This window comes from Micromesistius poutassou (assembly GCF_964030765.1).
Source record: "Micromesistius poutassou genome assembly, contig: SCAFFOLD_3102, whole genome shotgun sequence".
In the NCBI taxonomy this organism is placed as follows: Eukaryota; Metazoa; Chordata; class Actinopteri; order Gadiformes; family Gadidae; genus Micromesistius; species Micromesistius poutassou.
Genome location: NW_028178426.1, coordinates 614 through 24634, shown reverse-complemented (window position 1 = coordinate 24634; position 24021 = coordinate 614). Strand labels below are relative to the sequence as shown.

The 24021-nt window shown below is 44.7% G+C and overlaps 1 protein-coding gene and 1 long non-coding RNA gene across 4 annotated transcripts; both read left to right on the top strand.

Annotated features, from left to right (window-relative positions):
• Window positions 1-761: 761 nt before the first annotated feature.
• Window positions 762-1983, top strand: LOC311374544. 2 transcript variants are annotated; one of them, XR_014643059.1, is made up of 4 exons: window positions 762-1009; window positions 1108-1198; window positions 1276-1336; window positions 1673-1983. It is a non-coding gene; the product is annotated as an uncharacterized lncRNA (long non-coding RNA). The 2 variants fall into 2 exon arrangements; XR_014643060.1 differs by lacking the exon at window positions 1673-1983 and having other exon boundaries at window positions 1276-1666.
• A 6510-nt stretch (window positions 1984-8493) lies between these two features.
• On the top strand, window positions 8494-23131 carry LOC311374542 (NLR family CARD domain-containing protein 3-like). Of its 2 annotated transcripts, XM_084490368.1 has the most exons (12): window positions 8494-8747; window positions 9556-9652; window positions 9870-9989; window positions 10592-10705; window positions 12468-12587; window positions 12760-12873; window positions 13072-13172; window positions 13816-15688; window positions 16588-16761; window positions 18985-19158; window positions 19335-19381; window positions 21607-23131. In XM_084490368.1, the coding sequence occupies exons 2-12, from the start codon at window positions 9570-9572 to the stop codon at window positions 22170-22172; spliced, it is 3486 nt and encodes a 1161-aa protein (XP_084346494.1). In that variant the 5' UTR covers window positions 8494-8747; window positions 9556-9569; the 3' UTR covers window positions 22173-23131. The 2 variants fall into 2 exon arrangements, with proteins under 2 accessions (XP_084346494.1, XP_084346495.1); XM_084490369.1 differs by lacking the exon at window positions 12468-12587.
• The last annotated feature ends 890 nt before the right edge of the window (window positions 23132-24021 follow it).

The window sequence follows — 24021 nt, the reverse complement described above, 5'->3', positions numbered from 1 at the left end:
GCTGCTCAGGGCCACGCCCCCACCCTCCACCTGGACCCGCCTCTAAAAACATTGTGGGACTGGCTCGTAGTGGCTGTAACTCTGCACCAAGACTGGATTTCTTGAACGTCTTCAAGTACTGTATTAGGGGCCCACTAACACCTATATTAAAGCGTCCATGAAATAGCATGCCATGGGACCTTTAAATGTTGGGACGAAGGTCAACGGTTCAAGGTGACTAAGTCTGAAGTAGTTGAAGAGTCAGAGAACGGGCGGACGGCTTTACAATTGAGGTCATCCCATTGACGTCATTGTAAAAAAAGGTATTTTAAAAGTAGAATATCTTAAAAAGTTTAAAATATGTTAATGATAGCGATAGCGATTCCAAGCTAATCTGAACATTTTCAAATTAGAATAGAGTCTCTAGGTGAAAAGTTGTGGAAGGAGTAGGGTCCCAAAGTTGGTAGAGAATAAGAAAGAAAGAAAGAAAGAAAGAAAGAATAAACCCTAAGAAGAACAATAGTTGAGCAGCACTCACCTACTCAGCTAAACCTCGTCTACATGAATCATCACTCTCTGCTATTTTATAATATGAGAGTTCTGTTTTAAATGCAAAAGGTTGAACATGAAAACACTCATGGAGCAGTTCTCTCATGTTTAGGATATTTATTCATCATGTATTCAATTCAAAAGCTCTCAAAGTTTTCTTTCCAATATCGTTAATACTAATCCACGTTATGTTTATACATGTTTTTACAATGACCTCCAGATGGGCCTAAAAACACATCTGTGTATTCAAGTCCCTCTGGTGAGATAGAGGAGGGCAGCTCAGTGACTCTGAGCTGCAGCAGTGATGCCAACCCAGCAGCTGACTTCACCTGGTTCAAGGACCATGAAGACTCAGTGGGACAATCAGGACAGAACTACACCATCGCTCATATCTCATCCCAGCATGGAGGAAACTATTACTGCAGAGCGCATAATGGAATCGGACGTCATAATTCCACCTTGTTGTCCATTTATGTGACAGGTAATCGTTCATCTGATAGACCAACACCTTTGATGTATCAAAGGGTCAGGTTTAAGGACTTGAGCACACAGTCTAATACTGGCCTATGGATGTTGCAGGTTCCTCACCATCACCACACACACTAGTTGCTGTAGGAACCGCTGCGGCCTTACTATCCCCCATAGCCCTCCTCGTCTTCCTCTGGATGAGGTATATTCTCTCTCTCCCTTCATTCTTTGACATGGATTTCTCCTGCTGCTTCTTCATCCGTCTGTTCTCTTCCCCAGGAGAAAGAAGGCGTCCAGAAAAGCCCCTGGGCTGGGAGGACGGCCAGAGACCGAGGAGGGGGTGAGACACAGGAAGTCATTTAACTAACCCATGATGGAACGAACACACAGTGGAAATACCCCGAGGCAACGCCCCAAACCACATGTGAAACGTGACTTCTTTCTTTAGCGAGTGGTCTTGTCTGTTGCCCTGTCAATATGCAAACATAAGAGATGATGCCCAATGAAGAAATGCTGTTGGAGGTGAAAGGCAAAACCCTCAATTTAGTGGTTGAGTGGTGGATCCACGGTCCTACCCCAGCGACGGTAGCCAGCTCTGGGTCAAGGCCAACCGGCATGAAGCCTTTTAAAAGGCTTTTCTAATGGACCTTTCTGTCTCTCCCTCTCTCCCTGTCAGTCTCTTCCTGTTCCTGTGTATGACAACGTCTTAGCTGGGACCAATCGCTTGGCTCCTTCAGCACAGAGTGAACCAATAGAACGGCAGGATGACCTTCACTATGCCAGCGTCCACAACCACCGATTGGCTGGCTCCAATGTCCAATCAGATCGGTCGGAGGAGGTCCTTTACTCTACGGTCAACGTTCAAAGAGCCAAGGCTGTCCCTGAATGAGCTTCTCATGATATCAGAAGAGAAAAAGAGTCAATATTCTCATTTTTCACCTGCTTTAGAAATGTTATCGTTTGTTTCTCATGCCAATAAAGCTTTTATGAATTGAATTGAAGGTCATCCTGCCGTTCTATTGGTTCACTCTGTGCTGAAGGAGCCAAGCGATTGGTCCCAGCTAAGACGTTGTCATACACAGGAACAGGAAGAGACTGACAGGGAGAGAGGGAGAGACAGAAAGGTCCATTAGAAAAGCCTTTTAAAAGGCTTCATGCACTTCTGGTTGAGAGACCCTTGGAGGAGACTAATGACGTCATGGAGGAGGTTGTGGGCCTCCCTTCGTCTTCGTCCTTCTTTGAAATGATTCCTCCTCCTCATCACTGCAAGGAGTGGTGAGCTGGTAGGACTAATTTTAAATTTTTTAAATTGAGTTGAAGAGAGAGAGATCTGTATTCCACTTGTCTGGATCAAAGGTTACTGTGTAGACTCACAGCACTCCCTCCATCACACACACACACACACACACTCACTCACTCACTCACTCACTCACTCACTCACTCACGCCTGCTACTGAAGTGGCTGAACCAAATGTGAAATGCGGACCCTTATCTACGTGTGAATGGGAGGTAAGAACTGCACAGTTTCCGTTGACATTATTTTGATATTTATCCTCACCAGACGGGTACTATTGGCTGCTCTGAAGTATATTATGCTTGCAGATTAGTTTATCTTCAGAAACGACGAAAATGGTATGAATTGACTTCCAGCTGCTCGTACAGCAGGTAGATTTGTCTACGTTCTAGTCTCATTTCACTCTACTTAGTCATACTTAGTATTTCACAAGGTGCTAGGTGAGCAGAGGCGTGGCCACGGCGGGCCTGGACGGGCCTAGGCCCGCCTCATTGTCAGTCTTGCCCGTCCAATCAGAGGGCTTTCCTTCGTTTACGTTCACCATCTAAAAAAGGCGCGCAAGTCAGCGCTCGTCTGAGAGCTCAAGAATCAGTCACATCGCAAACAGCCGGCAGCTCCTCCCCCCTCCCCTCCTGAACGTTTCTGTGAGAGCCCTCCCACTTTACAAATATAAGAAATAAAGACATATAGCCATCAGACATTAGACCTGTCTGTTGAGGAGGACTCTCTCTCTCTCTCTCTCTCTCTCTCTCTCTCTCTCTCTCTCTCTCTCTCTCTCTCTCTCTCTCTCTCTCTCTCTCTCTCTCTCTCTCTCTCTCTCTCTCTCTCTCTCTCTCTCTCTCTCTCTCTCTCTCTGTGTGTGTGTGATAAGTTGTCATCTTTGCAGTAGGCTTGTCTTATACGGCCAATCTGTTTCACTTTGATGTGATGCACACCAAAGCTTCGTTCATGCGGTTTTGCGCAGGTTTAAAATGTTTAGCCTGACGGTGAATTGTCAGCTGTGACCGAGAGCGGTGAAGCGTTCAATAAATGTGACGCGCCGATGCATGGGTTCATGCAGTTTTGCGCAAGTTTAAAATGTTTCCGCGTAATTTGTCAGCTGTGATCAAATGCCTTTAATAAATTCCACCTTTATGTCATAAATATAACATGCCTTTGATTAATGTTTGTATGGTGCATCTAATCGAGGCCTATCATAGGTTCAATCAAACTGGCTTTGCCCGCCTGTTTTTTCCTGTGCCTCCTATATGGACATTTGTGGCTCCGCCGCTGTAGGTGAGGGTAACATACAGTGATGTTAAGCCTCCAAGATCATTTCTCAAAATGGTATTTAATGAATTAAATACATTTCATTCATGCAGTTTACTTTCATTGGATTCCAAAAAGTTTCCAGACTACGAGTCTGAACTTCCTGTTTCGGAGAAGTCCAACCCGCTGACGCGTGACATCGACCAGGCCTCAGCCAATCACGTGGTTGGGCTGCTGAGAGCCTGCGACGCAGAGATACTCCGGGATGAGAGGAAGCCCTTTTAAGGTCATGTCAGAGGTCAGTATTCATACATTCAAACAACAACACAGCGCACTTGTCTATTGTGCTATGGTTCTGTTATAAGTTAGCTTTCTGTGTATTTGTTAACATGGACAGATATATAAATCTTTATCATCATTAAACAAGTGATCATAGTATGATGTAGTTGAAATCGTACAATACAAGCTGGTACGTCTGTGGTTACAAGAACACAACATGTTGTACCACATTATCTATCGTAGACGCCCTGAATGTTTTATTTGATTAGTTTTTCTCCTCAAAGCAAACATACGTCTCATCTCACACTAAAGAATGTGTTAAATGTCAACCCCAGACTCACAGTGATCTAACTATAAATATAAATCTTAAATCCAGCTTTAACATACAACGTGCAGCTAAAACTAACAGCGGCTCTCAGGTCTGACCGACAGACAGACAGACAGACAGACAGACAGACAGACAGACAGACAGGAGTCAGAGCTAATTAGTATATGGAGGAGAATTAGTACATCTGTTGTATGGATTTAGGATTAGATTCAGGATTTCAATTTAGATTTAGGGTTAGATTTAGATTTACATATAAGATTTATATTTAGATATAAAATGTAGATTTATATTTAGGATGTAGATTTAGATATAGGATTTAGATTTAGGTCTACCTACCTTAGATTTACCTCCTCCCCGTACCTCCTCCCCATGTATGTGTGTGTGTGTGTGTGTGTGTGTGTGTGTGTGTGTGTGTGTGTATAACATATGTAGTCTTACCATTGATGAAATGTTTAGTAGTGACTGTGTGTGTGTGTGTGTGTGTGTGTGTGTGTGTGTGTGTGTGTGTGTGTGTGTGTGTGTGTAACATATGTAGTCTTACCATTGATGAAATGTTTAGTAGTGACTGTGTGTTGTGTGACTTGACTAAACCCTTTTGCCTTCACTACTATTTCACACATTTTGACCGCATTTGATAAAGAAGAAACCCTGTCCTTTGTAGCAGTTAATGTCTTTGCATGGAGCAGAGAATTAGTTCAACAGAGCTGGCCCTCACCAGAGCTGTGTCCAGAACTTTGGAGGAGTAATCTCGTTCTCTGAAACGATTGTACATCTCTTTACTTTTAGTGTCAAACTCTTGATCGTTGTGCAGATCCTACGTAACCTCTGGAATTGTCCGAATGGGATGTTCTTAGTTAGTGAAGGTGGATGGAAACTTTTAGCATGTAGCAACGTATTTTTATGTGCCTCCTTTCTGAAGAGGCGGGGATTGTGTTGAGGTGGAGGAGGAGGAGGGGGGAGGGGGAGGGAGGAGATGGGGGGTGTTGTGGGGTCAGGGGGGAGGAGGGAAGGAGGAGAGATGGCTGCAGTGAGGGCGGGGGTGGGGGGGACAAGGGCTGGTTCAACCTGTTGACAAAGTCATTCAGCTGGTTGGCCCTCTCCGTTGTCCCCCCTGTGGCTCTGGTCTGACCTGTGATGCTCCTCACACCTTCCCAGACCTCCACCTTTCTCCTGTGGCTGTCCTCAGCCTCCCTCACACGGCGTGTCACCTCCTGCTGTGCTGCCTTCATGGCCTCCCTGCTTCTGAAGGCAGCCTTCTTCCTGTTGAGGGCAGCAGTGACTTCCTGCGTTACCCAGGGCTTGTTGTTAGGGTAACAGGACAGTCTTGACAGGGGAGGCCTCTACGTCCTCACCATGCGGGTTGGTCAGCCCATCCAGCCTCTCGGGGCTCTCTCCATCTGACCACCTTCTGATGGTGCGGGGTGTCACCGGCTGTTGTTGGACCGGGGGGGTGGACAGTGGCTGTAGATGGACCAGGTTGTGATCAGACTCCCCAGGTGGGGGGGGGGGAGTGGCTCTGTAGGCGTCCCTCACATTAGCATACAGGCGGTCAATTGTCCCGTTGTTTCTCCTAGGACAGTCTACAACCTGGTGGAAACCAGCCGGAGTAGAGTCCAAAGTCACATGACTGAAGTCCCCAGAGGTGACCATCCGGCCTCAGGGCTCAGTCTGCAGCCCCGCTGTGACAGAGTGGATCTTCTCACAGGCGGCGGTCCGCTGAGGAGGACGTGGACACGGTGATCACGTGACTAACCTCCCTCGGCAGCTAGTGTGGCCGCAGGCTGACAGCTAGCAGTCTCTACGGAGATGTGTCCTGGGTTACACCAGCCGTCGTTGACATACGTGAGGAGTTCTAGATAACCCAGACGGTACGTTGTGTTGTTTCCAGTTCCTTTTATACTTGTCTTTAAGAAGGCTGTCTCATCTCCGTACACGGGGAGTGGGGTCGGCCTGGCGGTTGTCAGTGCACTCGGTTCTATGGACGTCTTCACTGCACCGACGGCGATAGATTGTTTCACTTCTTATGACCAATGGACCGATTGTAAGTGGCTCTGGATAAAAGCGTCACACACACACACACACACACACACACACACACACACACACACACACACACACACACACACACACACACACACACACACAGGCCTGCCTTTACCTGCCAGTAGGCCCTGGGGCTGAGGTCTCGTAGGCCCCCTGAGAGGAGGTCTTACAATTAAAATGTGTAAATGTCATGTGTCTAGAGCAGCGGTTCCCAAACTCTTCTGGCTCACGGCCCTAAACATATTTCTCTCCATCCACGGCACCCCTGTTTTTTTTAATTTTTACTCTCAACCTCCTTTGTGCCATATTTGTACTTCATGCCATTTAATTTAACCTTTGTGATATGATGGACAGACCATAACTGCTTTTATTATAGGCACTAAGGTGAGGTTTATCTCATTTTCGTTTGTATCATAGTTTATCAACATTATTTTACAATGTTGCGTTGTGATAATGAAGTGTATTGTTAATGTTAACAACAAGCCTTTGACCCTGGCTCTAACTTTAAATTTGGTTTGTCATTAAAGTCAGATCGTGTTTTATTGTGTACTAAAGGTGAGATTATTGTGGTGTGTACTAAAAGTCAGGTTGTTGTGTTGTGTTGTGTAGTGCTGTGTGTCGCCGCACGTTTGCCCTTCACAACTTAAACACGTAGTTAGTTCATTTGCTTTCCCAGCTCCTCTTTGTTTGTGTTGGTAGCTTAGTCACGTCACGTTGTCAACAGTGGGTACATGGAGCACAACATAGTGGGTCATAGCTAGGGTTGCCAACTCCCAGACTTTCAAATACGGGACACCTCTTGATCGAGATTGTTGAGGGGGGGGGGGGAGAGTTATGCGCGATCGCGGGCAGACGCGTTCACGCGATTACGACCTGTGGAGTATTGGATTGAGCACTCGGTGCTCAACTGTGTTAGACGGTCATTACTTCGGGGTTCGGTGGTTGGCTGCGTGGGTCTGGCTATTCAGTGTGTTTATAGTGCGCCAATAAAGTAACTGGCTCGTAATGCATCCTTGCCTCCGTGTGTTTATACGCTTAAGCAACCCACGGGTTTTATTAATGCAACGATAACCGGCATTACATAAAGGTACAACACGACCCCAAAATACGGGACAAAGTGCGTCCCGTATCAGTTCATTACGGGACAGGTCTTTTAGTTGCCAAATACGGGACGATCCCGTATTTTACGGGACGGTTGGCAACCCTAGTCATAGCCTGTCCAATGCCACGCTTATACTCATACTGAGCCAGTATCCTGTGTACTTATACTCATACTGAGCCAGTATCCTGTGTACTTATACTCATACTGAGCCAGTATCCTGTGTACTCATACTGAGCTAGTATCCTGTGTACTTATACTCATACTGAGCCAGTATCCTGTGTACTTATACTCATACTGAGCCAGTATCCTGTGTACTTATACTGAGCCAGTATCCTGTGTACTTATACTCATACTGAGCTAGTATCCTGTGTACTTATACTCATACTGAGCCAGTATCCTGTGTACTTATACTCATACTGAGCCAGTATCCTGTGTACTTATACTGAGCCAGTATCCTGTGTACTTATACTCATACTGAGCCAGTATCCTGTGTACTTATACTCATACTGAGCCAGTATCCTGTGTACTTATACTCATACTGAGCCAGTATCCTGTGTACTTATACTCATACTGAGCCAGTATCCTGTGTACTTATACTCATACTCAGCCAGTATCCTGTGTACTTATACTCATACTGAGCTAGTATCCTGTGTACTTATACTCATACTGAGCCAGTATCCTGTGTACTTATACTCATACTGAGCCAGTATCCTGTGTACTCATACTGAGCCAGTATCCTGTGTACTTATACTCATACTGAGCCAGTATCCTGTGTACTTATACTCATACTGAGCCAGTATCCTGTGTACTTATACTCATACTCAGCCAGTATCCTGTGTACTTATACTCATACTGAGCTAGTATCCTGTGTACTTATACTCATACTGAGCCAGTATCCTGTGTACTTATACTCATACTGAGCCAGTATCCTGTGTACTCATACTGAGCCAGTATCCTGTGTACTTATACTCATACTGAGCCAGTATCCTGTGTAACTATACTTATGATATACACCTGTGAAAGGTGTAGATGGTGTACATCGTTTTTATCTTTATTTTATTATTTTTATTTTATTTTGTATTTATCGCTTATATCTCTCTTTTGCTCTACTTTTGACTCTTAAGCTGCAGTGTGTGTGTGTGTGTGTGTGTGTGTGTGGGTGTGTGTGTGTGGGTGTGTGTGTGTGGGTGTGGTACAGGTAAACCATGTAATCCTCTTTAGTTAGTTAATGATTGATGGTTTTACTGGTGGCTGGTGTTCAAAGTCTCCTTCCTCATTCGATCTGTCTTCACTGTCTTCTTTAGAACTGTGTTAGCGTTCGTCTCGGTTCTCAACTCTTACTTTGTGTTTTGGTGAACACCTGAATCTCTTCCTTCGACTGATCTTCATTTCCTTCTGTGCTGTAATATTTTCACACGACAAGGGGCAGGACACGTTTTCATCACGGAGAAGCTACGGTACAGCTCGCTAAATGTCATGTTTTCTTTAGATTATTGGTCGTATATTCTCACTGTATTGATATGTTCTAGATGAATCTATTTCCAGTCCCAGTTCAGTGTTTACAGGTTCCTGCTGTAAAAGAGACGTTGATCTCAGAGAGAGAACCTGAATAAAGGAATATGGGTCAGAACATCAATCACTAGTTCCACCGTGTTGAGGGCGTTTCATATTGAACCTCTGGTCCAGGAACCTTTATTGTGGAGGTTCAGTCTGTGCTGTAGTGAGGTCCGTTTGGTTGTGCTGTGGACTTTTATTGTGGAGGTTCAGTCTGTGCTGTAGTGAGGTCCGTTTGGTTGTGTTGTGGACTTTTATTGTGGAGGTTCAGTCTGTGCTGTAGTGAGGTCCGTTTGGTTGTGTTGTGGACTTTTATTGTGGAGGTTCAGTCTGTGCTGTAGTGAGGTCCGTTTGGTTCATGCTGTGGACTTTTATTGTTGGGTTTTATTGGTAACATTAGTTACCTATTGGTGGTTTGATGGCCGTCTATAAAGGTATATCACACTGATCTGTAGACTCTTGATGCTCTAGTGACTTTGATCTACTGGAAGAGAGGTCAGTGTTCAGAAGTAAGGAATAATCCTAATAATGACATGTATAAGATCTAGACATATAGCGATAGAGTGTGTAGATCTAGACATAGATAGTGATAGAGTATAGATCTAGACATAGATAGTGATAGAGTGTGTAGATCTAGTCATGCAGTCAGTTCATTCATTTGGTACTCAAACAGAGTCCACAGAAACAATGTGTAGTTGTGTTTGTGTCCAGGTCTCCAGTCTACTATGGATGAGGAGGGAGAGGAGGGGGGTCCTACCTCTAAGACCACTCTGTCTGGGGAACATGGCCGCCGGAGCAAAGCTAAGAGGTAAGAAGAGGATCTCTCTGTCTGTGACTGTTGTCCATCTCAGAGCTCAGCAGTGATACATCATGACTCCATCATTAGTCTGAGTAACAGCTGTGTGTGTGTGTGTGTGTGTGTGTGTGTGTGTGTGTGTGTGTGTGTGTGTGTGTGTGTGTGTGTGTGTGTGTGTGTGTGTGTGTGTGTGTGTGTGTGTGTGTGTGTGTGTGTGTGTGTGTTGAAGCCCAGCGCAGCAGCAGAGAGCAGACTCCCCTGGACCCAGCAGTGTCTCCATGAAGAGTGACCGCTCTATGGGTATACCTGAACAGTTTAAAGATGGAAATCACCAACCTTCTAAGACAAGGTGAGGATTCAGCCGATACATCAGGGCTGTTCAACTGGCGGCCCGCGGATCATCTTGATCTGAACATACCAACGTCCAATCACAGGACCACTTGGAGATGGATTGGTTCATGGCTGAGGCCGTTTATTCTGCTGTTTGAATCGTGTGAATGAAATGAATATTCAGACGACTTGTAGCAGACTTTACAGGTTTAATGTTAGAAGGTTCAACGTCTTTCAAACGGCTTTTATTGAATCAGTTTGATCTTTTGAGGTGAAGAGATTTATTGAAACCAATAATCCATGAAGAATAACACAGGTCTGTGTAGAAATGTAGAAACTGACTGCTCTATTTCTATGTCAGCTAAACGCATTGTGAATCAACACTCTATGCACAGTATGAAGGATACTTAGTGTGTTTTTATGTTAACATGTTAACATGCTAGTGCTTAAATTACATAATAACTTAACATTTTCAGCCTGTCCTTATATTTCCATTTCAATAATCTGAGAAAGATTATTGAAATGAAAAGTCATGAGAAAGTAGTTGAGTAGCCCTGCAATAAATGATCAAATGAATCAATATCCATAAATCCTAACTTCCAGATGGTTCTTGTTTTTCAGAAGGAGGCAGCAGGGAGCAGACTCCCCTGGACCCAGCTGTGTCTCCATGAAGAGTGACCGCTCTATGGGTGAACCTATTAACTTTAAAGATGGAAATCAGTCTATTGAGAAGAGGTGAGGATTCATCAGAGATCATAAATATTATGTTCATTATATGATATAAGGATAACTTGTTAGTAACCGAGTGACACAGAACGCAGGTGGAGACGTTGATATCCGTTCTAACTCTGATTCACTCGCACCAGAACAACGTTACAAGTAGCACTAAACAGGTGTGTTAGAGCGCCCCCTAAGGCATGGGAATAACAATGCAACTATCCATTGCATAGAACAATAAAGGTACAGCTTCTATCAAACGTCCATAGATCCTGGTTCTTGTTTTTCCAGAAGAGTCCAGCAGCAGAGAGCAGACTCCCCTGGACCCAGCTGTGTCTCCATGAAGAGTGACCACTCTATGGATATACCTGAACGGTTTAAAGATGGAAATCCGTCTATTGGGAAGAGGTGAGGACTTAGAGAGTGAGCGGTCAGACATGGAGGGGGGCTTCTTCAGCGGTGGAGGGTCGGGGGGGCGGAGGCGGGACATGTTATGGTGGTGAAAGGCTGTGATTGGCCTCGTCACTCTGCAAGCAAGAGTTGCCAGATTGTTTTGCTCAAAGGTGACTTCGATCCGATTTCATTCAGAACAGTGTGAACAGCACAAATCACACGGAATCAGGTCTGTTCAATTCTGGTTTGGGCCACTTCCATACGCGGTCCTGAATCAGATACAGGAGGGATTTCTCTCACTGCGACCTCATGTTGAACAGTCGTATCGTAACGTGACTTTGACGTCACTCAGGGATGGACAACTTTCATGATCAAGAGGGCCACAATTTTCATCATCACCATCGGAGGGCACATGACCGCGCTCTTCACCTAATCGGATATGAGAGAAGATACAAAAGAATAAAAAAGAAGAACAAATGATGTGTAGATATGTGTCTGTATCAGTGGTGGCTGGTGATGAAAGTTGTTGATGGGGCGTAGTCGTGGGCGGGGGTCTGGGGGTCCTCCCCCAGAAGATGTTGAATTTGGTAGATGTGATTTCCTGTATTCTGGTGCATTCTGGGGATGGCCACTACCTACAAAATGTCTGATTCATAGCCTATGTATGTTAATTCAAACAACATACATTCATTTCATATTTTCCATGCTCACATGTCATTTTTAACATGTCTATACTCTTGTTAAACGACAAACACAACAAGTGTTGTTTTAAAAGCCACATGAGTGATTCTTATTTTTCTCAGTGCAAAGGGCTCACATACATCATCATTCAATGATGCACAAAACTGAAACAGTGGGCCAACATTAAGTGAACAACTAGCCTCATAGTCAGTGCAGTTGTAGTAGTGGAGACTTAAGTTGAAATCTTTCATGACTGATATTGTTTCCAAGCAAACTAGACACATGGGTTTGCCTTTGAATTCTATGAAAAGATACTCTGCTTCTCATCTTGACTGAAAGGTACGGTTACTGTTGATCGAGTTTTCTAAATAAGACTTTGACAAAGCAGTTTGGTGTGTCAGTGTTGATCAAACTGATTTATAATTCTGTGATTCTAGTTCAGAGCATTAGTTTACTCAGGGCCAGTAATAACATCTCAGTAACAAGTTATAATATATAGATAGATAATTACGGACTTAAAAGCTGGAAACAAGTGAAATGCTCTCACCTAAAAACAGAAGAATTATCTTGTCAGTGTCAAAACTGCAGTGTGATTAAAAGCTGTGTGTGTGTGTGTGTGTGTGTGTGTGTGTGTGTGTGTGTGTGTGTGTGTGTGTGTGTGTGTGTGTGTGTGTGTGTGTGTGTGTGTGTGTGTGTGGTGTTGAAGCCCAGCGCAGCAGCAGAGAGCAGACTCCCCTGGACCCAGCTGTGTCTCCATGAAGAGTGACCGCTCTATGGATCCACCTGACCGGTTTAAAGATGGAAATCACCAACCTTCTAAGACAAGGTGAGGATTCAGCCGATACATCAGGGCTGTTCAACTGGCGGCATCACATATCACATTAAACAACATCCAATAATCTGATCCTCATGAGATAGTAGTTTAGTAGCTCTGCAACAAATGATCAAATAAAACGACTTCCACAAATCCTAACTTCCAGATGGTTCTTGTTTTTCAGAAGGAGGCAGCAGAGAGCAGACTCCCCTGGACCCAGCTGTGTCTCCATGAAGAGTGACCACTCTATGGGTCATCCTCCTGAACTTAAAGATGGACGCCCCTCCAGAGAGGAGAGGTCGGAGTTTCAGACGATAAAACAGACCAGTTAGTTGTTATCAGACTCTACTGATACCCATGTTTACAAGTCAGGAAAAATACAATAGATCCTGTGTGTGTGTGTGTGTGTGTGTGTGTGTGTGTGTGTGTGTGTGTGTGTGTGTGTGTGTGTGTGTGTGTGTGTGTGTGTGTGTGTGTGTGTGTGTGTTCTCCACAGACACCAGGAGAGGTCAAAGGTTACCAGTGCTCAGTCTGTACAGCAGCATCAAACAGAGAAGGAGATGAACCAGGAGGAAGTGGCCCACACACTGGGGGGCGGTAAGAGACTCTTACTTTGAAGACAGAGGAGACTATTATTTTGAAGGGCAGAAGAGACTCTTACTTTGAAGACAGAGGAGAAATTATATTTTTAAGGAGCAGTATGAGACTCCTATTTGTTCTTTTCGGACTGAATGACTTATAACTTCAATGTAGAGACATCTTTCCTCTTTGGGGTTGAATGGTTTCATCCAGATATGTAGGGTTATTGTGGGGTATCAGGTTGAATGGTTTGATCCAGATATGTATAGTTATTGTGGGTCTATCAGGTTAAATGGTTTGATCCAGATATGGAGGGTTATCGTGGGGGTATCAGGTTAAAGAATGTTAAACATTATACTGCAGATCAACAGCAGAATAACTCAGTGGAATAGATGCAACACTATCTTGTTATATCAGCATAACAAGTCACTTTAGACTGATTCACCATCATTATTACTATTATTAGACCAATCATACTGCTGTGGAAATAATAGTCCTGAACATTTTGAATCTGTAACATGCAGTCCTTGTCACGACCAGCTTCTCCGACCACAAGTTATGAAGCCACTAAATATCATTGAGTTGATAATTTAACAGGAAATATTGACCTGTTTCCACTGACCTTCCACTAACTTATGTCTTCTGTTGTTTTCACTTTTAGGATCTGATGCTGTCGAGTGCCAACATAAAATCAAGTCTAGTTTGGAGAATAAGTACAGGCGTGGGTTTGAGGGAATCGATAAAGCAGGACATTCAACACCTCTGAAGGACTTCTACACAGAGATCTTCATCACAGAGAGAGGCAATGGAGAGGTCAACCAGGAACATGAGGTCAGACTGATTGAAACAGCTTCCAGGAAACCAGCCTTAGAGGAAACACCAATCAGATGTGAGGACATCTTTAAACCCTTACCTGGAAAAGATCAACCAATCAGGACAATAATGACAACTGGAGTGGCCGGCATTGGTAAAACCGTTTTAACACACAAGTTCACTCTGGACTGGGCTGAAGGCAAAACTAACCACGACATAGACTTCACATTTCTCCTCACTTTCAGAGAGCTGAATTTACTGAAAGGGAAAGAGTTTAGCTTGGTGGAACTTCTTCATCACTTCTTTATTGAGACCAAAGAAGCAGGAATCTGCAGATACGACCAGTTCCAAGTTGTCTTCATCTTGGATGGTCTGGATGAGTGTCGACTTCCTCTGGACTTCCAGAGAAACCCGATCTGGACTGATGTCACAAAGTCCACCTCGGTGGACGTGCTGCTGACAAACCTCATCAGGGGCGACCTGCTTCCCTCCGCTCGCATCTGGATAACCACACGCCCTGCGGCAGCCAATCAGATCCCTGCTGAGTGTGTTGGCATGGTGACAGAGGTGAGAGGGTTCACCGACCCACAGAAGGAGGAGTACTTCAGGAAGAGATTCAGAGAGGAGAAGCTGGCCAGCAAGATCATCTCCCACGTCAAGACATCACGAAGCCTCTACATCATGTGTCACATCCCAGTCTTCTGTTGGATCACTGCTACAGTTCTGGAGGACTGCTTCAAAACATCCCAGAGAGAAGAAGAGATGCCCAAGACCGTGACTCAGATGTACAGCCACTTCCTGAAGGTTCAGTCCATACTGGGGGACAGGAAGTATCATGGCAGAGCTGAAACAGATCCACACTGGAGTTCAGAGAGCAAGGAGATCATTGTTTCTCTGGGAAAACTGGCTTTTAACCAGCTCGAGAATGGCAACCTGATCTTCTACGAGGCAGACCTGGCAGCGTGTGGCATCGATATCAGAGCAGCCTCAGTGTACTCAGGAGTATTCACCCAGATCTTTAGAGAGGAGTGTGGGCTGTACCAGGACAAGGTCTTCTGCTTTGTCCATCTGAGCCTCCAGGAGTTTCTGGCTGCCCTTTATGTCTTTAAGCACTTCATAGACACTGGGGTCGATCTGCTCTCAGAACCACCAACCTCCAGGAAAGTTAAACTCCTCCTCTACCAGAGTGCTGTGGACAAGGCCTTACAGAGTGAGAACGGACACCTGGACTTGTTCCTCCGCTTCCTCCTGGGCCTCTCTCTGGAGACCAATCAGATTCTCCTACGAGGTCTGCTGGGAAAGACAGGAAGTGGCTCAAAGATCACTCAGATTAAAAAAAGTAAAAGTAGAAGTAGATCACTGTTCACTCAGCTTAAAAAAAGTCTGCTGGGACAGACAGGAAGTGGCTCAAAGACCAATGAGAAAACAGTGTCTTACATCAAGAAGAAGATAGATGGAGATCTCTCTCCAGAGAGAAGCATCAATCTGTTCCACTGTCTGAATGAGCTGAACGACCGTTCTCTAGTGGAGCAGATCCAACAGTCCCTGACATCAGGCAGTCTCTCCACAGGATCTCTCTCTCCTGCTCAGTGGTCAGCTCTGGTCTTCATCTTACTGTCATCAGAAGAGGCGCTGGAAGTGTTTGACCTGAAGAAATACTCTGCTTCAGAGGAGGGTCTTCTGAGGCTGCTGCCAGTGGTCAAAGCCTCCAAAACATCTCTGTGAGTTCACTAATAACATGTATTACAATACACACAACACTATATACATAAAATTTAATATAATGTATATATTATAATATATGCTAGAATATAAAAGGTATAATAAAATACAAATCGTATCTGTACATTCACTAATAACATGTATAACAATACACACAAGATAATATACATAAAACTAGAAAATAAAAGTTATAACAACGTAGAAAACATCTCTGTACGTTCAGTGATAATGTATTATATTATGCACAACACAAAATAATTAATACTATGATATAAAAGCAGTAACGATTTGTTTATTTAACAAACTCCCCAATCATAACAATCATAAAAAATAAATGATAATAATTAACAGTTGTGAATAGTGAATAGTGTTCACAGATTCACTATTCACAGAGCCTGAGGTGAATCATTGTTTTATATGAACTACACGTGAACACTCCAAAAATAAACAAGATTACACTTTTTGCCGGGATTTATTTGTTTTATGAGCGGTTTATTAGTTTTTATTAGCGTGACGAGACGACCGTTACGCGCTCCCCAATATCCTGAGTTTGAGATCTCAATCTCGGGATATTGTCCGATATCCAGAGATAGAGAACCAATCAAATTGCTCTAGCTTAGGAGGTTCACGTGTAGCATATACTACATTTAAATATCCAATGTTTTAAACATTAGTTAAGCTAAAAACACTTTTCTAATAAAGATGAAGACAATAACTTAATTATGTTAAAAGTAAAAGTTACACAGATTATTAAATTAACATTTATGGATTGAATGTATTTCTGTTAATAAAACATCTCTAATTAAAGTTTTCAACACGTCCTTTTATGTTAATAGTAAAATATGTAAAATAATTTAATCCCAGTTCCTAACATGTTGTGTTTATTGTGTGTGTGAAGGCTGGATGGCTGTCATCTGTCAGAGACATGCTGTGAAGCTCTGGCCTCAGTTCTCAGCTCCAACTCCTCTAGTCTGAGAGAGCTGGACCTGAGTACCAATGATCTGCAGGATTCAGGAGTGAAGCTGCTCTCTGCTGGACTGGGGAGTCCACACTGTACACTGGAAACTCTCAGGTCAGTTTTACTCAACGGTCAAACAGTTACAGAGGGGGGGGAGGGACAGAGGGCGGGATGACACATGTGCACGAGTACACAAGAAAAAAAAAATCATCCATGCTGTGAAGCGGTTTTCTATTTAAGCAATAGATCACGACAGGCTGTGAAATGTTCTCATTATACCACAGTTAAGGGGCGTTGTCTGTCCCTCCGCTGCACATCGGGACGGACAACGCCCCTTAACTGTGGTATAATGAGAACATTTCACTGACTGAAGTGATCTATTGCTTTTATAAAACGGTTACGTAAGTATGGCGAAATGAAAGTCATAGACCCCCTCAATTTTGAAAAAGCGAGCTTGGTAGCTTGGTTCACCGGCAATTTAGCCTACTATCGAGTTCACTCACTGTGTGCCTATTGCTTTACAACATTTCCACCCTCTCCAGCAATCAACATATTTTTAGGCTTCAGTGAACTATGCTATTGCTTTTATATATAAATAAACAACAGTTCAAGTTAGGCGTGGAGTGATACGGATCTCTGTAAACTGAACGGGTGTCATAGCTGTGTGTATACGCTCATTATACAACAGTTGGGAACCAATCAGATCACTTGATTTAAGCCACCCGTCTTCTATTATCTCTCATATCACTGTGGGGGGAGTTGGCATATTGGCGTCCCCTCCGGCTGCAGGCGCCCTGCTCGCTGAGAAGGTGCCGTCAGAGAAGCTGTATGAGAAGTAGTGGTGGCTCGTTCGCAAACAAATCAGTTTGAACGAACAACTCTTTAAAACAAACAAACCAACCTGATTCGCCGCTCTCGTTCGTCGTCGTTCGTCTCGTTCATTCTCCCAGCTCCACCCACTAGTCGCTGAGTCGCGCTGAGTCGCCGTTCGTTCACTGACTGTGTTTAGCGGTGAAGACTCGAGGACTGAGAAGTCACGAGAGTCAGCCGGGCAACAACATCCCGATTCTAACCATGAAGCACTCCTCAGCTAAAAGGAACTTAGTTAATGTTGTGTTGATTGATGACCGTTTGCACCATTGCACGATCGTGATTCGTTTGAGAATGAGAATGAGGGAGGAGCCGAGTCTGACCGACTCAGTGACTGAGAATCATGATTCACTGCTACCGGAAACGCGAACGAACGAATGAACGAACGAACGACTCTTCTTGGCGAACTGACCGACGCGAACTGATTCATTCAAACGAATCATGAAATCCACCACTAGTGAGAAGGGGAAAGGGGAGGGGGGGGGAGAGTTCACCTCTGGGTCTCCGTAACGGACAAGGGGGGGACGGGGGTCCACTGTTAGCGGATTGAAATCCTTATTGCAGCCTGCAGGGTTATGTGATCAACATACGGAGGAACGCGGTCGCTGAGCTGCCCCAACATGAGACGTTAAACTCAGCTAGAACCGCCGCCCACCACGTCCACCATCATCCAAAACGTGATGTCAACAGACCAACAATAGTCTGAAAGCCTACAGAGACTATAGATAGTTAATGTGACGATCACGTTATTAAAAATAGACTTGTAGCAATGATTTACAAACTATCTTTTTGGGAGCATGCTTTTGCAAGTAGTTCACCGCCCCTCCTGCCCATATGGACGGCCCGGTACAGAGCAACACTCTAATGGAATGAGTGGCTCAAGTCAGGCACACCTCGAATTTCTTGCAATTGAGAGGGGGGGGGGGGGGCGCTCGGAGGGGGTCTCACCCGGGGTGTAATTCAATGTAGAACCGCCACTGCCTACCATCCATCTGTGTCCATTCATGTGAACAGATTCACTCACTTTAAAAAGGTTTAAGTTAATGTTTTGAATGCATAGGGGGCAGTGCTTCATTTGAGCCGGAACACGCCGGAACATGTTCCAGCACCTCCTGGGTCACTGAAAAATGAATCGCCTAAATGAAAAAAAACTATTACTGTTTGTGTGTTGAGTGTGGTTTTCTGTCTAGTTAGTCTTTATTCCCCGTTGAAGTTCCACTAAAATCTAGTGTTTGCATTTTAGGTTTGAGGTGAAAGATGGTAAAGAATGTGCACCCCTTTACCCTTTAGTTGTTTTTTTACTCTACTCTAAAACTTTACCGTTTTAATGATCAAACAGTTAAGTTCCACATCAGAGGACGTTGAAAAGACTTACCTCCAGAAAAGTAATAGTTCACACGTGTGTGTGTGTGTGTGTGTGTGTGTGTGTGTGTGTGTGTGTGTGTGTGTGTGTGTGTGTGTGTGTAGGTTGTCTGGCTGCCTGGTCACACAGGAAGGCTGTGCTTCTCTGGCCTCAGCTCTGAGCTCCAACCCCTCCCATCTGAGAGAGCTGGACCTGAGCTACAATCACCCAGGAGACTCTGGAGCTGCGCTGCTCTCTGCTGGACTGGAGGATCCACGCTGGAGACTGGACACTCTCAGGTATGGAGAGGACAGCTCACCACTCAGGGACAAATTCTCCTACAGGGATTCAAGCCGCTGCTAGATGAAGCGGTTTGAAAAGGCAGCTGTAACTCATGTTGTGTAGAACGTGATGAGACAGCAGATGATGAAGGTGAATGTTTCAACATGCTGCTCTCACTTTGTTCCCCCCCCAGTGTGGAGCACGGTGGAGTGTGGAGGCTGAAACCAGCTCTAAAGAAGTGTAAGTGTCTGTTTGATTCATCACAACACACACTCACTATTGGGATGGAAAGTCCATCCACACAGCAGGAGGTGACGTCCGCTCATTCACATGTGGACTTGTGTATCCGTATGTGTAGCTATGTTTGCCTGTGTTGATGTGTGTCTAGTATGTTTGTGTAGGTGTGTGTACGTATGTGTACATGTCTATGTACTGTATGTATGAACCAGGTCTATGGTACCAACAGTTAGTTTCCAGCCTGTATGTGAGCTCAGCTGGTTCAGTCTGTTGTTTACACAGGTGGATCACAATGGATGTGTATTGGAACCTTTCAAAGTCGAATATCTTGAAAAGTATGTAGACTATAGCTTAGATATTACAGAGGATTAGCTCATCATGATGAACGTTTTGATGTATAATATGTGTATGTTGTGTAAATATTGCGGGAGTAGATTCAGTGTATACATTTTTCATTGTTTTGACTGGGACAACCACTCACACACACATGGGATTTACATTTACGTTTAACTTAAAACATCTTATAAACAATATGCACTACTATTTCTAAAGCTATAGCACACTAGTCCACTATAGTAGCTATCATCTGATATGATTTAGTCTTTCTATGTTCATTTTTGTAGAGAAGATGAACGTGAAACAGGAAGAACAGTACTAGTGATGAAGATGAGGATGAAGACCAGTTCAGTAGCAGTAGTGTTGTAGTCCATTGTTGTAGTCCATGAGGGAGAGAGAGAGGCCGTTTCTCAATGTGCGTTCTCGTCTGTACTTGTGTACTTTGCGTTCTCGTGAAACGTCATCAGTCGTAGCCCAAGTACTGTTCCAATTCCAAGTACGCATCAAGTCAAGTACAGTCGTAAAACCCGTGTGTGTTCTCCATGCGTTGTTAAACTGGCCGTTCCACCGAGGACGCATCGGAGGTGACTTGTGTGGACTTGGACCGTTAAATATCCCAGGATGCATTTCGCATTCCCATGTTTTAAAATATTAGTATGTAAGCTATAATAATAGGCTATATATAGGAACATTTGACATATATAACAAAAATGTAGGCCTATTCATTCAAAATATTGACATACTATTTTAAAATTAAAGAGGCTGGGGTTTTGTTTAATATAATTTGTTTTTATTGTATAAGTCGCTGATAGAGGAAACCCATCACAACGGCAACGAAAATTAAAGTGTGTGTGTGTGTGTGTGTGTGTGTGTGTGTGTGTGTGTGTGTGTGTGTGTTCTAATCTGTGTCAATTGTCGCTCATTCGTTATTATTATTATATCAATAGTCTACTCTCCAACTATATAGCCAGTTAGGCACGCGCATCTGTACCCTACATATAAAAAGTTGTGTGAATAGCTTATACACACGATAAGCATATCTTTTCATTTATATTCATTCAAAATATTGACATACTATTTTAAAATGAAAGAGGCTGGGGTTTAGTTTTATATCATTAGTTTAAATTGTTCAGTAGTGTATGCCTACATGAGGCCGTAAAGCAGTTAACAGAGCTGAGGTGGTGACGTCACAGGTGCGTACTCGCGTCCTCGGAAGTCTGTACTTGGAAGTCTGGACTTGCCAAGTACGCACTTCCAAGTCCGTGAGTCCGTAGTTTGCGTACTTGGTATTGAGAAACGGCCAGAGACTAACAAAGACCACACTACCCTCCACCACGTGACTTTAACCAGACTCCTCCAGAGTGCTGTGATGTCCACTGATTGCTCAACGAGCAACAGCTGAGGCAAACGGCTAGAGTGAGACCAACTGAAAACTAATCTGAAGTGAAACTAAAACTGTGATTCTGAAAAAAGTATAAATGATATCGAAATTCTGATTAAATACTATCGAAGATACAAATGTGTAGATTTGTTTAATAGTTTGAGTGATGGTAAACGGTTGAATTTTGACCAAGTTATGATGTCTGAAGTGTTGAAGGGTGTGTGTGTGTGTGTGTGTGTGTGTGTGTGTGTGTGTGTGTGTGTGTGTGTGTGTGTGTGTGTGTGTGTGTGTGTGTGTGTGTGTGTGTGTGTGTGTGTGTGTGTGTGTGTGTGTGTGTGTGTGTGTGTGTGTGTGTGTGTGTGTGTGTGTGTGCCTGAGCGCCTGAGCGTCCTCGGATTTAGCATCCTAGCATATCTAAGAGGTCAATGCTTCCAGCAGTACTAGTGATGATGATGATGATGATGAAGATGCAGAAGGGTTCAGTAGCTCATCATGTCTTGTTCTCCGTCAGATGCCTGTGAACTCACACTGGACCCAAACACAGCCAACGGACTCCTCTCTCTGTCTGAGGACAACAGAAAGGTGACGCGGGTCGGAGAGTACCAGTCGTATCCGGATCACCCAGAGAGATTTGACCGCTGCTCCCAGGTGTTGTGTAGAGAGGCTCTGACTGGCCGCTGTTACTGGGAGGTAGAGAGGAAAGGATGTGTTGGTATAGCAGTGACATACAGAGGAATCACAAGGAGAGGACGGGGTGGTGACAGCGGGCTTGGAGGGAACAACGAGTCCTGGAGTCTTGATTGTTATGATGGTGGTTACTCTGCCCGGTACAACCGCAGACAGACAGACATACGTCTCCGCCCCGCTGGCTCTACCAGAGTAGGAGTGTATCTGGACCGGCCTGCTGGCACTCTGTCCTTCTACAGAGTGTCCCCAGGTGGAGGAGGGTCCTCAGACACACTGACACACATCCACACCTTCAGGACCTCCTTCACCCAGGAGGACCTCCTCCCTGGGTTTGGGTTCTGGAGGGACTGGGGGGGGGGGACCGGGTCAGCGTCTCTGTGTGAGTTATAGTCTCTCTCTCTCTCTCTCTCTCTCTCTCTCTCTCTCTCTCTCTCTCTCTCTCTCTCTCTGTACGTGTGTCCCGTCGGGACACACACACACAAACACGCATATACACAGAAACGCACACGCACACACACAGAAACGCACACACACACACACACACACACACACACACACACACACACACACACACAGAAACGCACACACACACTGCTTTTGCGTCAGTGTCTCTAGGGCAGTTATAGTCTCCCTCTCGCTCTCTTTCTCTCGCATCTTCCCCTCCCCCCGTCTCCCTCCCCCCGTCTCCCTCTCCTCCTCCCCCCCGTCTCCCCCTCCCCCCTCCCCCCCGTCTCTCCCTCCCCCCCGTCTCCCCCTTCTCCTCCCCCCCGTCTCTCCCTCCCTCCCGTCTCCCCCTTCTCCTCCCCCCCGTCTCCCCCTCCCCCTCCTTTTTATGGGGCTTCCTAAAAGTTGATGATGATGAATCATGAAAGGAAGAGACTTTAAGGATCTCCCATAGGGTTAGCTAAGCAGCTTTTATTAAGATCTCATTTTTAATTTGAAATGTATATTAAATACCTATTGATGGTAAATCACATGTTTTTTTATGCAACTATATATTTGTAATTTTCAGACATAAACATGTTTGTTCTATGGACTATGATATCATCATTGTTGTCCTAATCAGATTTTATATTTCATTCATAATAACCAAGAGGTCTATGGGATAATGCTGCATGTTGTAAATGACTTTAAACTGAATCTTGATTCCTTTTGTTCTGTTGGGAACCAAACGGCCGCAGAACATGTTCGGTTATTAAAGATACGTGCACACCTGTTTATGATTAGTAAAGTCTGCAGCTTCTATTGTTTCAGTCCTTGTGTTTATTGTGTACATGTAAGGGACCATTTTTCTGTTGTATTTGTTCATGAAGCATAATGATAATAAACAACTCAGTGGATCAACTGAATGTTCTCGTGTGTTCAGCCCATCATCATTCTCCTTTTATTACTAAATAATGCTTACATAAGTGCCTTAAGATGTTTTAGTCTCTCTCTCTCTCTCTCTCTCCCCCTCCTCCCCACCTTCCTCGGTAACACCCCACCCCCCCCCCCCCCCCCCCACGGCATGTCGGACTGGCGGCATGTAACCGGGATATTTGGCACAGAGAAGACGGTGGGCGACATCTGGAGTTGACCAAAGGTTAGTGTGATATACTGTGCTCAAACAAACAGCTTCAACAACATGTTTTCTGGAACTCATATACTACGTTTACTTGTTGGGAAAACACCACAACATGTCTCCTTTAAGGATGAACTACTGCCACACCGCTCACATGACTGTTCAACAGGTAGCTCTCATGCGCATGCGACTGATTGGCGACTACTGTTGTTATCACGTGACACGCTGCGCGGATCAGATCGTGTTTATCTTATATCCGATATCCGATCCAGCGTACTGGGCCAATATCGGACCGACGCCGTGGATCTCATCGGGACGTCCCTGGTATCATCTATAGTTGTACGCACGGGCGTCAGTTTGGTTTGAAATGTGCTGGGGACAGAGACGCATTCGAAAGTGCATTTTCAGAAGTGCTGGGTACAATGAGGATGCAATCTTTTTTTTCTCTTTAATGCAGGTAGTGAAAGGTTCTGAAAGACGGCATACCCATGTAGCTTACTCAGTGACGGACTGGGAGCAAAAAACGGCCCGGGCATTTGCGCATTATAACCGGCCGCGGGTGTAATTGTTGAGGGGGGGGGGGTTGAGATAGATAATGCGGGGCCGCCGTCACGACGGTGGAGCCGCGCGATCCCAACAAGCATGCCGCTCCGTGATTGGCCGGCCCAAACGGCCCAC

Coding starts and splice junctions, on each gene's coding strand:
- LOC311374542 (XM_084490368.1), top strand. CDS start 9,570: ATGGATGAGGAGGGAGAGGAGGGGGGTCCTACCTCTAAGACCACTCTG. Junction 15,689..16,587: donor AAAGCCTCCAAAACATCTCT/GTGAGTTCACTA, acceptor GTGTGTGTGAAG/GCTGGATGGCTGTCATCTGT. Junction 19,382..21,606: donor GAAACCAGCTCTAAAGAAGT/GTAAGTGTCTGT, acceptor GTTCTCCGTCAG/ATGCCTGTGAACTCACACTG.